General features: G+C 40.5%; 2 protein-coding genes across 6 annotated transcripts in view; one reads left to right on the top strand and one right to left on the bottom strand.

Moving 5' to 3' along the window:
• The window catches only part of UBAP2 (ubiquitin associated protein 2), a 418,367-nt gene that overhangs the window by 166,698 nt on the left and 239,432 nt on the right, over positions 1-12,237 (bottom strand). The gene's annotated exons all lie outside the window — the stretch shown is intronic.
• The window catches only part of UBAP1 (ubiquitin associated protein 1), a 33,381-nt gene that overhangs the window by 15,570 nt on the left and 5,574 nt on the right, over positions 1-12,237 (top strand). For all 5 annotated transcript variants that reach the window (XM_030236848.2, XM_050987437.1, XM_050987435.1 and 2 more), the window contains exons 2-4: positions 2,403-2,443; positions 6,819-6,943; positions 8,815-9,738. In XM_030236848.2, the coding sequence (XP_030092708.2) occupies positions 2,410-2,443; positions 6,819-6,943; positions 8,815-9,738 (1,083 nt within the window). In that variant the 5' untranslated portion in view covers positions 2,403-2,409. The remainder of the gene's footprint in view (positions 1-2,402; positions 2,444-6,818; positions 6,944-8,814; positions 9,739-12,237) is intronic.

Below are 12,237 nucleotides of genomic sequence, written 5' to 3'. Positions count from 1 at the left end.
ACTAGCTTGCTGCCGATGTGCCTTAGCTAGTTCTTTGGTTAATTAAGGTGCTGCATATGGCTGAGGAATTATTTTTCCACTGCATCTTAAAGGTAATGCAGACACTAGGTCAACATTAGGATTTTACTACAGGATCAGCAAAAGCAAGATACATATATCTTCTGTGGGATGACACTGAGACTTTATGCAGCTCCAGAGTGATAGGCTAACTGCAAAACTCCTTGGAGGCTGGAATTGCAGTTTTGGCTTGTTGTGATTTATACGCCTTGACACTTGTGTCCCTGGAGCAGTAATCTGTAGTAACTGGTGCTGCCTTGAGCAAATACCCTTATTAACTGAAGTTGGCAAAGTGAGAAAGTTACTTTCTCTAATCAGAAGTTTTTGGAATCCTCTAAAAAATTAGTTCCTTTTTAGTCTGAGGTAGTAACTAGAAAAAAGAACTTTGAGAAATCAAAAGAAGTGTGTGGAGGTTTTGTCCCAAGTTAAGTGGAGAGTGGGCAGTGCTTGCACAAAGTTTCCAGTGACAAACAGGGGACTGGTGAGGATGTGAAGGCTGTATGATTCTACATGTCACCTGGCTTTTTCACTAAAAACAATTCCTAATTACTACTCTCACACAGAGGAACTGCCAACACAACAGCTTGTCTGGTAGTGAAACCTGGGTCTGAAAGTGCAACTATTTCATGTGCTGTTGTCTGCAGTCTGGGTACTGGGACCGGTAAGGCTTGTTCAGCTCCAGTGGTTGACGTGCAGCTTTTGTGGGTAGTCTGGTGGATTTGCCCTTGACATCCTTCCTTGGATGGCAGGCTTGGCACTATTTCACCTTCTTTTCTTTCTGTCTTTGAAGCCTTAATGTTTTGTTTGTGTCTGAGAACAAGGTGCCTGAACCAGTTTCTGGCTTAGTGGAATAGTTTCAGATGTAATAGCACTGCTGAGAGGTTGGTGAGTTCCCAAAAAAACCTGACAAACATTAAGCAGAATGACACACAGTTTTTATGTGCAGCATGCACCTGGACTTGCCCAGCATGACTCACTTCCCCATGGCCCAGCATGTGCTCACTGTGTTTCACAAAGTCTGGTTGCACGTGGGTGATCTTCGTACAGCTTTGGCTTTAGCTTTGTGTAGGTTTCCCATTAGCCAGGGCTGGTTCACTTGTTGATTTCAATATAATGTTGAAAGGGATCTTTGCACTGCAAAAGGGATTTTCCTAGAGTACTTGAAACTGGCTCTTCTTGTCCCCAGTCCTGTCAACAGCAGCAATAACTAAGCTGTGTAATCCTCACCTTCCTTTAATATGTGATGTTACAGTTGGAATCTGCAATGGGAAAAGTCCTCACAAGAGTCCTTGACAAGAAGAATGATGGGCATGAATGTTAGATCTGTCCCATGTTGTTGTGCTCTGCTGCCTGTGGGAATGTACTAGAGGTCTCCATGGTTTTAAAGAACAGCTATTGGGCATTTCAGTCTGAGATGAAAAACGTCAGAGACAAAGAGCAACTTTGAGTCTTTGTCATGCATAATGTTACAAGGAGCACTTAAAAATAGAGTTACTACAGAAATTATGTTGTAGCACCTTGTGATATACTTCTAATCTATCAAAAAACCCCGTGTTGACTGTACCATAAGCATCCTGGAGCAGAGTTTTAGCTGACAGCTAATTCTATCTTGATCAACTCTTTTGGTGAGCCAGGCCTACTCTCTGTTAAAAGCTGCCTAGCCACTTCTGTGTTTAACATCTTGGTCATGAATGATTGGCATCCACATTTTAAAAGGTGTTCCTAAATGTTGTGGGCAGTGGATGGGGCCTGTTCTCATTGGTTTCTTGTGCATATCCAAGATATCTTTCTCATGGTACCATTTATTTTACACCTGTTTTATGCATTGCCCAGTGTGTCTAGATGAGTACCATGCTGGCTAACTGGCTGCATACCCAATGCAGTAGTATCCCTTTTTTAGAGCAGCAGGATTAAACTGAAGAGGATCAGTGTGGTATTTCCAGTAGGAAGAGCTATTCTTAATGCCAAGGGAGGCAGGGTGTACTTCATGAGGCTGGGACAGAGTGGCCTCTGTGTGCTGTGATCTGTAACTCTGTCTTCCTGTTCACCCTTCCTGTTCTTCCTGTTCCTGGTTGTGTCTTGGCTGTTGGCTGTTGTGATTTTTTGGTTGGGGCTTTTTTTTTCCCCTTTATTTTGCTGTTTCGATTGGCAGACCCTGGTCTAAGTTATTTCTCTGCTCAATTAGTTTCAAGGATAAAAAATATGTTTGCTTATCTGTCTTGGGAACAGGCGCATCAGATGTCTGCGATATGTTCCATAACCTAGACATAAGATTCTGGAACTGCATAGACTCACTCTGTGCTACATATACGAAGTTGTTCAAGCTGTTTTAAAATGTTTTTCAGGTTCTAGATGGCTTCTAAGAAATTGGGATCCGACTCTCATGGTAAGTAAGATTTAGCATCCTTGTCTTTTCAATAGGATGAGTTTTGCTCTTGCTGCTGACTAATATCCTAGCCTAGGCAGTCCATAGAGACTAATCTGTTCAGCTTCTGACTAGTTTTTTGTTAGGAATAAAGTGCCTTGGCTTCCTTCATGCATAGTTGCTTGCTGATGCTGTATTTGCCTGTTCTCTGATTCAGCTGAAAAATCAGTCTCTGGCTGTTCCTTCAAGGCAGAATAGCACATTCTCCTTACCTAACAAATTCCCCTTCAAAATTAAAGCTGAACTGCTTGGGTGTTTGCTGAAGTGGGCACTAGATCTGTAGCATCTTCCTATGGAAGTCACATGAGAAGTTGAATTGAAAGTGAAGCTTTTAATACAACATTGAATTGTGTTTCATTTTTGCTCAGCCATCAATTTCTCTCCTAAACTGGACAAACTTGGTTCAGAAGGCAGATGATGAAAAGATTCTATTTTTCTGTCTGCTGCATATGAGATGCATAAAGTCATGTGGGTTATTGGTATCAAAAGTTATTTGCCTGTAATGTCCTTATTTTTTAGTAAACGGGGTGTAATTTGAGTGTAATTAATGATGCTGTGGAACATTAAAGTTCGGTTTGTTGTATGTAATGTGCTTTCCTCAAATCAGTAATCATGACTTTTCAGGCTATCAAAACTAATGCTTTTAGAAATTCAACCTTCATCTTTCTGGATAATTTTTGCAATAAAAGGATTCTGGGGAGTTCAGTTTTTCCTGGAGCATTTTATTCAGTCTCGCAAGTGTAAAGTTGAAGTACAAAATAAGAAATATCTCACTTAAATACTGGGTTAAGGATAAATAAAAATAGCTTATCAAAGCTTCATTTTTAGGTGGTCTCCTTCTTTTTGGTGGCCCAGTGACTCTGCTGCAAGACAACTGATTTTTTTCATTTGGTACTTGCCAGCTATTCAGCAGTTGCTCCTGTGTCTGAAAACAGTCTCTAAACACTGATCTGCTTGTCTTTTATGTCTGTTTTTATTTTTCTCTTCACCTAACCAGACTAATAAAGGCTGATCAAGGCCAGAATTCAATATGTCTTAAATATTTCCCAGAAAAGTACAGTGTGGTGGAACATGCTGCTGGCTTCAAAATAATGAGGTCCAAACAAATGGTGCTATGAGCTGCCTGCTTAACTTGTGTGCTCCTTTGTGTACTGTCTGTTCCTAATCACACTGTCGCAGTACTGTTTCTGAGGACCAATGGACCAACTTTCTTGTCTTAATTATGTCTTAAGAGATCAGTAGGGCAATTGTTTCAGTCTGCTCCAGGGCTGTTATCTCATTAAGTGAGTTTTGATGTACTGTAGAGCATCCATCCCTATGCCTGCCTTCAGCTTGGTGTCTCTGGCGTCCTGATGAAATCAGTCAATATAGTTGATGTATCACTTGTGATTATTGTTGAACTGATTATTAGAGGTCAGAGGGCTGTCACTGAATCACAGAATACTTGAGGCTGGCGGGGACCTCTGCAGATTGTCATGTCCAAACCCCTGGCAGGGTCACCTAATGTAGGTTGTTCAGGACCATGGTCAAGTGGAGATGAAGATGGGAACACAAGGTATGAGTGCAGGGAAAGGAATCCCTTTTCCTATGTGGATTATGCCAAGTGTGATGCTTCAGTATTTCAGTTGTATTTTTGCTGTCACTAGACAATTTCAAAGCTTTTTAACTCTAATTTCCAACAATTATGTAAGTGGTTCATGTGACCACAGCAACTAAGTTCCACATGGTTTCAAAACTGTTCCCCATTCATGCCTGTTTTGGTTGTTTTGTTGTTTTTAGTTGGTTTTGGGGTTTTTTTCTGAGATGTTTCCGTTTTGGTGCCAGACTGGGCACTTCTATGAGTTATACTGAAGTGGAGAGAAATCCTCCTCTTAGAATAGTTTGTTGTGCCAGGAATGTAGTACAGAGACCGGGCTGACAAGTACACTTTTGCCAGGCCTAGTCCCAGAAATTACTCAGTATGCCTTTAACTGATACAAGGATGAAGCAGCATCAGACTAACAGACTTACTAAATAACAGTTTGGTAAAAACTTATTTCACTTGAACATGTGATTGTTGTAACAATGTCTTTCATAATACCTTTTTGTGTAGGTTTTTCTTACTGCTCTAGAATGTGGCATTTAAAACAATTTGCACTCTTTACTCCTCAGTGTGTGCACAATCTGCTTACAGAAAGAAAAGATTCTTAGCTCTCTGGATAAGAATTTAGCTCCAACAAGCTATTACTGTAATGACTGGCTAAATTCTACATGTGTAGGTGTTTTGCCTTGGACTTTTTGCCATCAAATGTCCAAAATCATTTGAGGTGTTTTTAATATGCACTTATGGGCTTTTGCCAAGGGTTTTTTTTTAAAAAGTCAGTAAACTGGGGAAGAAAAAGAAAGTAGGAAGTTTTTATTCTTTAGTCAGGCTTCTGGGGTTAAGCTGGCAGCTTAATATAGCTAGTCTAAGTATGCTTAGTGTTTTTTATTTGTTGTGCAAAACAGGATTGCTGATATGTAAACAGCAAAGTTTGTGCTTGTACCCTCTATGGCTGGTATCTGCTTCAGGTGTAGTTGTGCAAGGGGAAGTGCCCACTATATATTGTCAATAGGTCTAAAAAGACAAGTATGCTGAGCAGTTTGGGCTGGGAGGTCACTTTGCACGCTGAGCAATTTGGGCTGGGAGATCCATGTGGAGAGGTAATCTTACTGCACTTGGGTCATCTGGCCTAGAGCAGGACTTGTGCCAGTGGGACTAACAGGCTGTGGTAGCAGCAGCTGGCAGATCTGATTGTCTCTGACCTGGCCATGATTTACCACTCTGGCTGCAGAGGCTGTCCACAGTTATTTCTGTATAAGCAAATACTTTGGCGTATCAGGCTCTCAGGTTGTCAGCTCAAGTTCATCTTGGATGCTGTGTTGCAAAGAGTGGTAGTGTTGGCCAGGTGAGGTGCTGTCTGGATGCTGTGCTGTGCAATGCTTGGATGTGTGATTCTCAGTAAGGATCACTGAAAATACTGTCATGTTCTGCCTGGAGCAATTTTTGCATCCTGGAGGTGTGGGTGGGACATAGGTTGTTCATCCTGATTGTTTCAGTGTCCTACCAGGACTCTGTGACCACCCAGTGTGTGCATAGTGTGAGAGCTCAAGTAATGACAGCATATAAGCCTTTAACTGCAAATTGACAGGATGTTCTTGTTTATGAAAGCTGCTCAGCCTCTGTGAGTCTGTGGCTGCCTTGTAGATGAATCAACAGTGAGGGAACACAAACAGTATTTATACTGCCATCCAAGTATGAAAATGGGTCAGATAAAGACAGTAAGTCACAGTTCACTGAGCGAGGAAGACTTGGTCACTGAACACCATCTTAGATGTTGCCACTAATGTCTTTCTGTATCTATGTCGCTCAGGGAGAAGCTACAAGTGAGGCCTAGAGTCACTGCTCAGATTGTTACACACACCAAAAACCTTGCCTGTGATTCCAAAAGCTTAGATAAGTGATCCAGGAGACCACTTTTAGTTAATGGAAAAGCTGTTTTGTTTATGTTTTTGGTTTTCTCATACTTCTTCACAGTTGCTCAAGAAAAGCACACTAATACTCTGGCTGTTTGGAGGTGGTTGAGCTCTAAGTGCTTTTTCCTTGTGAATTTGCCAGAGAAGTGTCATTCCCAGAAAAAAACAGCAGATGTAGATCCTGCTAAAGTTAGATTGCTTTGTTTCAAAAATTAGAGCTGCAGTGTTAATAGCCTAGTATTTCACTGTGTTTGTTTAAAGAGGAATGGCTTTTCTTCATTGCTTTGCATTTGTGACCACTTTCTGTCCAAATGCTACTTACTACTTGTATGTCAAAACCTGGATTGTAGTTTGTCTTAGTTGTTCTACAGCTGAGTAATTTCAAAATCTGCTTTGAACATGGCAAAAAAATGATAGATCTTTTTATGGAGATAGAATACAGTGTTCAGGAGAGCTTCAGCATCCAGTTGTGGAGGAATAGCGTTGTCACAAATGAAACTAAGATACTGGTTGCATTGATGTCAAAATGGTGGATTCTGGTTGTGAAGGGGTTTGTCTTTATTTTTTTTCTTTTTTTTTTTTCTTAACAGTTATGGACTAGAATTTAGGAATTAAACAACTCTGACCAAACTCCCTGAACTAAGAGACACTGAGGTCCAAACAGCTTCAAACTCCATTTGTGTTGTATATCATATCTACATATATCTACATCTATCTGGTGTAGATGCTGCAGTGTAGATATAATAGCTCCCAAACACAGCAGTGTGAGCCTGAATTGAAGGTGTGAAATTCAGGAGTTGTAGGGTTTTTTTCTTAATACAGTTCCTGCTTCTGATTTCAGGGCCTTTCAGTTACCTTGATGATGTCCCATTTAAGATAGGAGACAAGTTCAAAACCCCAGCAAAGGTTGGATTACCCATTGGTTTCTGTCTGTCTGATTCTTCTCAGCTTGTCAGAGAAGCCCAGGTAAGTGATATTTTGCCTTCCTGCTCTCTCTCCCCTCACCCCTGGCCCTAACCAGTGGTGCTGTACATTCCAAGTTGTCACAGTTTGCACACAGGCAGTCCTGTGTTTCTAGAAGATCTGTTGGACTATATAGAAAAGTAAAATATGATGGGTCATGCAGAAAGCTTCTAATTTTTATTGCCTTAAAATAACATTAGCCTTTTATTTTTAAGCATTTGTTTTAGACTATCTGTTTCAGAGAAGCAGAGTGGTTTTGTGTGCTTGTAGTTAGTTCTGAATGTTACCTTGACAAAATTTGAATATAGTTTTTAACATTTAACAGTCCTAAGAACTGATACACCCAGCAATGACATAATTTTCCATTCTTATTTTCTGGGTAATTCTGAGTGAGAGTTCTTTCCAAGCTGTGGGGCAAACAGGTTACAGCTTGGTACATGGATTCCCTGTCTTGAGGAGCGAGCATATTTCTGCTAGTATTCTGCTGAAATAAATTGCTAGTAGCATAAAATCAATTTATTTAGTGCAACTGTTGAAAAATCTAATTTCCAAATGCAGGTTGCGATACAGGAGGTCTAATTGAATTATGTTTTCTCATTTGGATCCATGATTTTCCCTGACCAGTCCCAATTGATGATTGTTTTTACTTTGTCTGTGACATATTGCTGTAGGTGGTTCTGTTTTTTTCGTGCTGTTTTTGTTCTCTCCCTGCCCTACATATTACCCTGTTATCCTGCTTCATGGGTTTTCCGTCATAACCATTAAACAATTACCTGATTTTCCTAGTACCCATATTTCCACTCAGTTAAGCTGGCGTGGGGGAGCCAAAGGAGATGCTGATGTCCTACTGCGGGTTTGATTGTGCTGTGTCTCTGTTTTTTCTGTCAACCTGGGGCTCACCCAGCAGAGTGTGCCTGTTCGCCCTGCACTGTGTGGACTGTGCATCTCACAGTGGAATTTAACTCTTGTTATAGCTGTAGTGAGCACTGTTAAAATAAAAGTGCAGGAAACTTAGCTTCCCACCCATATTTTTAGTATTAAAAAAATATGTGGATATTTTAAGATGAAGTTAAGCTCCTCAAAATTATGCCCTTTACAGCTAAGCCACTCTGTGGTCAGTATACTGGTAGTGAGTAGATGCCTTCCTGTGCTGATCTGGCCTTAAAGGACCTGATGTTAAATGGGAAAAGCTTTTGAGATCCTGTCACATCAGTAACTACAGCAAAATCTGGTGCTGCCTATATGTGTTATCATTGGTGTAGCCATTGTATCCCCTTTGGCTGGTGAGACACTGCACTGGAGTGGGAATGAAAATACTGCCTTAAACCAATAAGTGCAACATTCTAATATCAAGTCCCTTAGGAATCCTTTCGGGGAAACTGGGTAATACTGTATTGGCCTTTGGATGCAAAAATACTCTACTGAATGACTTGTAGAAGTTGCAGACCGGGGATAGTTCAGTGGTGCCAGAGCAGAGTGTGATGGTTCATCTAATAACTCATTAGACTTCCCCTCGCTACCTCCCTTGTCCTGGGGGAAGAAGGTGGGAGGGCTGTGAAACTGATCTTGGGATGATGAGTAGTTCTAAAGCAAAGCTGAATGTAGGAAGGAGGCAAAATACAGTTCTCTCTAATCCAGGTTGCAGCTATATTTTACTGTAAGTGGCAAAATTAAGTAGTTCCAGTGTCTGCCAGCTTTGTCAATCTGCAGGTTGTGAAGAAATGTTGCTATTCCTCATAATTCTTGTAGCTCTTATTCTCTTTGCATTAATTTATATTGCTTGTAGAAGTACAGCTATGATCTTATAGCTTATGGATTTTTTGTTTTTTTTTTTTTTACATCCCCTTCTCTCGTTTCCCTCCACATTCATTCAGTATGACTTCTCGCTGGAAAAGAAAACAATTGAGTGGGCCAAAGACATCAAAAAAATTCAGGCTGCTCAGAGAGAAGCTGAACGCAAGGCAGAAGAAGCTCTAGCAAACTCAAAAGCTGCTCCAGAGGACAGCACCAAGATGGGGTTCTCAGAGGGACCTTGCCCTGAAGCCATGCCTCCTCCTATCAACCCTATCCTTGCTAGCCTGCAGCACAATAATATTCTGACTCCTACCCCAGCCAACACCAGCTCTGTGAAGCAAAAGGTCCTTAGTCCACCTCGTCCAAAGGCAGATTTCAACCCAGCTGATTTTGAATGTGAAGAAGACCCATTTGACAAACTGGAATTAAAAACTATCGATGATAAGGAGGAATTAAAAAATATCCTTGAAATTCATGTTGGTACTACTGGGCCAATTGTTGCCCAGCTGTTAGATAATACTTTGCCTAAAGGAGGGTCTGAGTCTGTGTTACAAGATGAGGAAGTTCTGGCATCCATAGAAAAGGCCACGATGGACTTCAAACCCCTTCACAAACCCAATGGCTTTATCACTTTACCACAGTTGGGAAACTGTGAAAAGATGTCCTTGTCTTCCAAAGTGTCCCTTTCCCCCATCACTTCAGTGAGCAATATCAAATCCCTGTCATTCCCTAAGCTTGACTCCGATGAGGGTGATCAGAAATCATCAAAGCTCACGAGCACTTTCCACAGCACTACCTGTCTCCGCAACGGCACTTTGCTTAGCTCTTTGCAGACCTGTGCTCAGAGCAAAGCCAGTGAACTGAATGGACACCACATGCTTGGTCTTGCCGCTCTAAATGAGGACAGTGGCAGGGAGACATTATCCTCTTCATCCAGGCTGTCTTCCCTGGCTGTTTCGACTGTTTGTACAGAAGACGAATCATCTCAAAGCACATCGACTACGGTAAACATGGAGTGGAGTAGAACCAGGGGTTGCTGGTGAGAGGTGGAAGTGTAAAGGCAGCTCTTGCCTCTAAATTGCCCTGTTGCTTTGGTTATAATTTCATTTACTAGGAGTGAATTGTAGATCCTCTTAATGTATGTGGCAAATTGATCAGTCCAACAGGTCTCTGTGGCAGTAGTTCTAAACCTCAGATTATTCCCCCAGATTTGACTTTTTTAGACCAGATCCAATGATTGTTTTTCCAGCTATTTAGCTCTCATTTGTTTTTGAGAATTGCACACCTCTGAGCTAAGTATGTAAGGCATCTTCTCTGTACAGTCCTGCATTCTATCCTGTCCAGATGAGATATATCACATTCTGAAGTGCTGTTAGGCTTTGAATCACATCTCTTCTGGTTTTCTTCCTTGGTTTGCTTGTTTATTTGCTGGAAATAATGGTAAATGCAGGCTTCTCAAGGAATAGAAGTAGTAATAGATTAAAACACACAGATGTACTGCATCATTCAAGGAAGAAAAAAAGTGCTTGCAGTTGACCTGCAGTGAAGTAAGCCTATTTTTTTTTTTTTTTTACCTTCAATTTTCTGCCTGAGATCCTTTAAAAACTTAATCTTTCAGAGGAAAAAAAAGTTACAGTGATGTGAAGTCGTGTATTTGCCCTTTCTTGTAAAGGAGGGTAGAGTCATTGCTCGTTGGAGAACTAAACCAGCCTTGAAGATCATCTTGTATTTTTAATGTTACAGTTGGTCACCATACAGCTCTGAGAGTGGAGATTGACTCTTCATTTCTGAGAGTGGAGATTGACTCTTCATTTCCTCAATCTTGTTGCAACTTCTAAAATTACTTTGAGGACAGTAACTTCACATCAGGTGTTTTTTTTTTGTCTCATTGTGACGAAGAACAGAGATTAGAGTAAACGTGGGGTTTTTTACAAAGAGCCACAGATCTGGACACCAGTACTCATGAAGCCTAGTGAAAGCTGTGTATTCAAATCTTCTCGCTTGTTCTAAAATAATCAGGGTTTTTTTCTCTGTCCAATATAGGCAGTGTTTTAGTGATTCTGTGGTTTTGGTGTCATGCTGTAGGTTTTTGTGTGACACCATGTGCTGTACTGCACAATTATGAGTGCATTTATCTATCCCCAAAAAGAGCTGGGAGGACAAAAGGGAGAAGTGATGCTGCTTCTCCCTTTTGTCCTCCCAGCTCTTTTTGGGGATAGATAAATGCACTCATAATTGTGCAGTACAGTATTCTGGGAAATAGTGTATCTGACAAAGCAGAGCAGAACAGCTGATTGTTGATGACTGGAACAAATTTAATGCTGTTAACTTTGGCAGGAGCAGCAGTGTGCTGAGCGCTGCTCACTGCTGGAGGTCACAGGTGTGAGAAGGGCCTGTATGACCTCAGTTATGGAACACAGCATTTCTGGGGACAAAAGATCACTTACAACTAGATAGATTGGCATTAAGAGGCCTGAATTTACACTCAAAACAATTCTCTGCTGAATTAAAATTTTTTAAAGACCAAGAGGGAAAATGTATTCTTGACAGTGTTGTAAGGGAAAATGCAAAGTGGGAAAAGAAAATAGACTTATAAGAAGAAGTAATAAGATTAATTCATTAATTTGAAACTATTTATGCTTTGGAAGTGGTGAATCAAGAAATAATTAAGCTGACAGAATTTAGTTCCTTGTGTTTAAATTCCAAGACTTCAGATTTTACTTGTTTTATGTTTCCACAGTATAATTCCAATGGAAAATTATGGCCAATATGCAAGAAATTTAAGTAAATGCAACAAAATAATTTAAATAAATGTAACAAAAATCCTCAGAGCATGAAAACACTAGAATGAAATCACAGTCATCTCTGTGGCTGGGAGCAGAAGGCTCATATCCAAATGTATTTCATAGTGATTTTTTTTTTCTCCTCACAAGATTAGAAATTGTAACTTTGAATTTGCAGTTACCATGGGAGTTTTTGCTTTACCACTGAATTGGATTCAGGAATCTTTGGATGGAAATAAATCTGTAATTTCTCTGAGGCTGCATAGGTTCTGTGGTGGTCCCCTCTTCTTGCTTTTATTTTTTCTTGAATCCCAGTACATTGATTTTTGCAGCTTTAGCAGAGGTAGAAATGACTAATGAAGACAGGAGATTGAAATTGAAATTAAACTTAAGTAGATTGTGTAGTAGGAGTTGGCTTTCCCAATTGAATCTCTGGTGTCAGAAACAGTTTTGGTTTTCCTGTCTGCAGCATCAATAAGAAAGCAATCCTTCTGTTGATAATCCACTAGCTGATTTCAGAGCTGTTTTCCCTGTTTCTCTGTATCCTATATTCCAGTGCTTTTTGCCCTTAAAAAAGTGTCTGGAGAGAGGATGTGTCTGAAGAACATACCATGAGAATGGGTTCTTGGATACCCTAGTGCATCAGCATGAATACAGGGTTGGTTTTCTAGAAGAGAAATCCCTACCCTGGAAGATGTTGGGAAGTGCAGAACAAAACCT

This window comes from Serinus canaria, chromosome Z, assembly GCF_022539315.1.
Source record: "Serinus canaria isolate serCan28SL12 chromosome Z, serCan2020, whole genome shotgun sequence".
Lineage (NCBI taxonomy): Eukaryota > Metazoa > Chordata > Aves > Passeriformes > Fringillidae > Serinus > Serinus canaria.
This window is presented reverse-complemented; position numbering and strand designations above follow the sequence as displayed.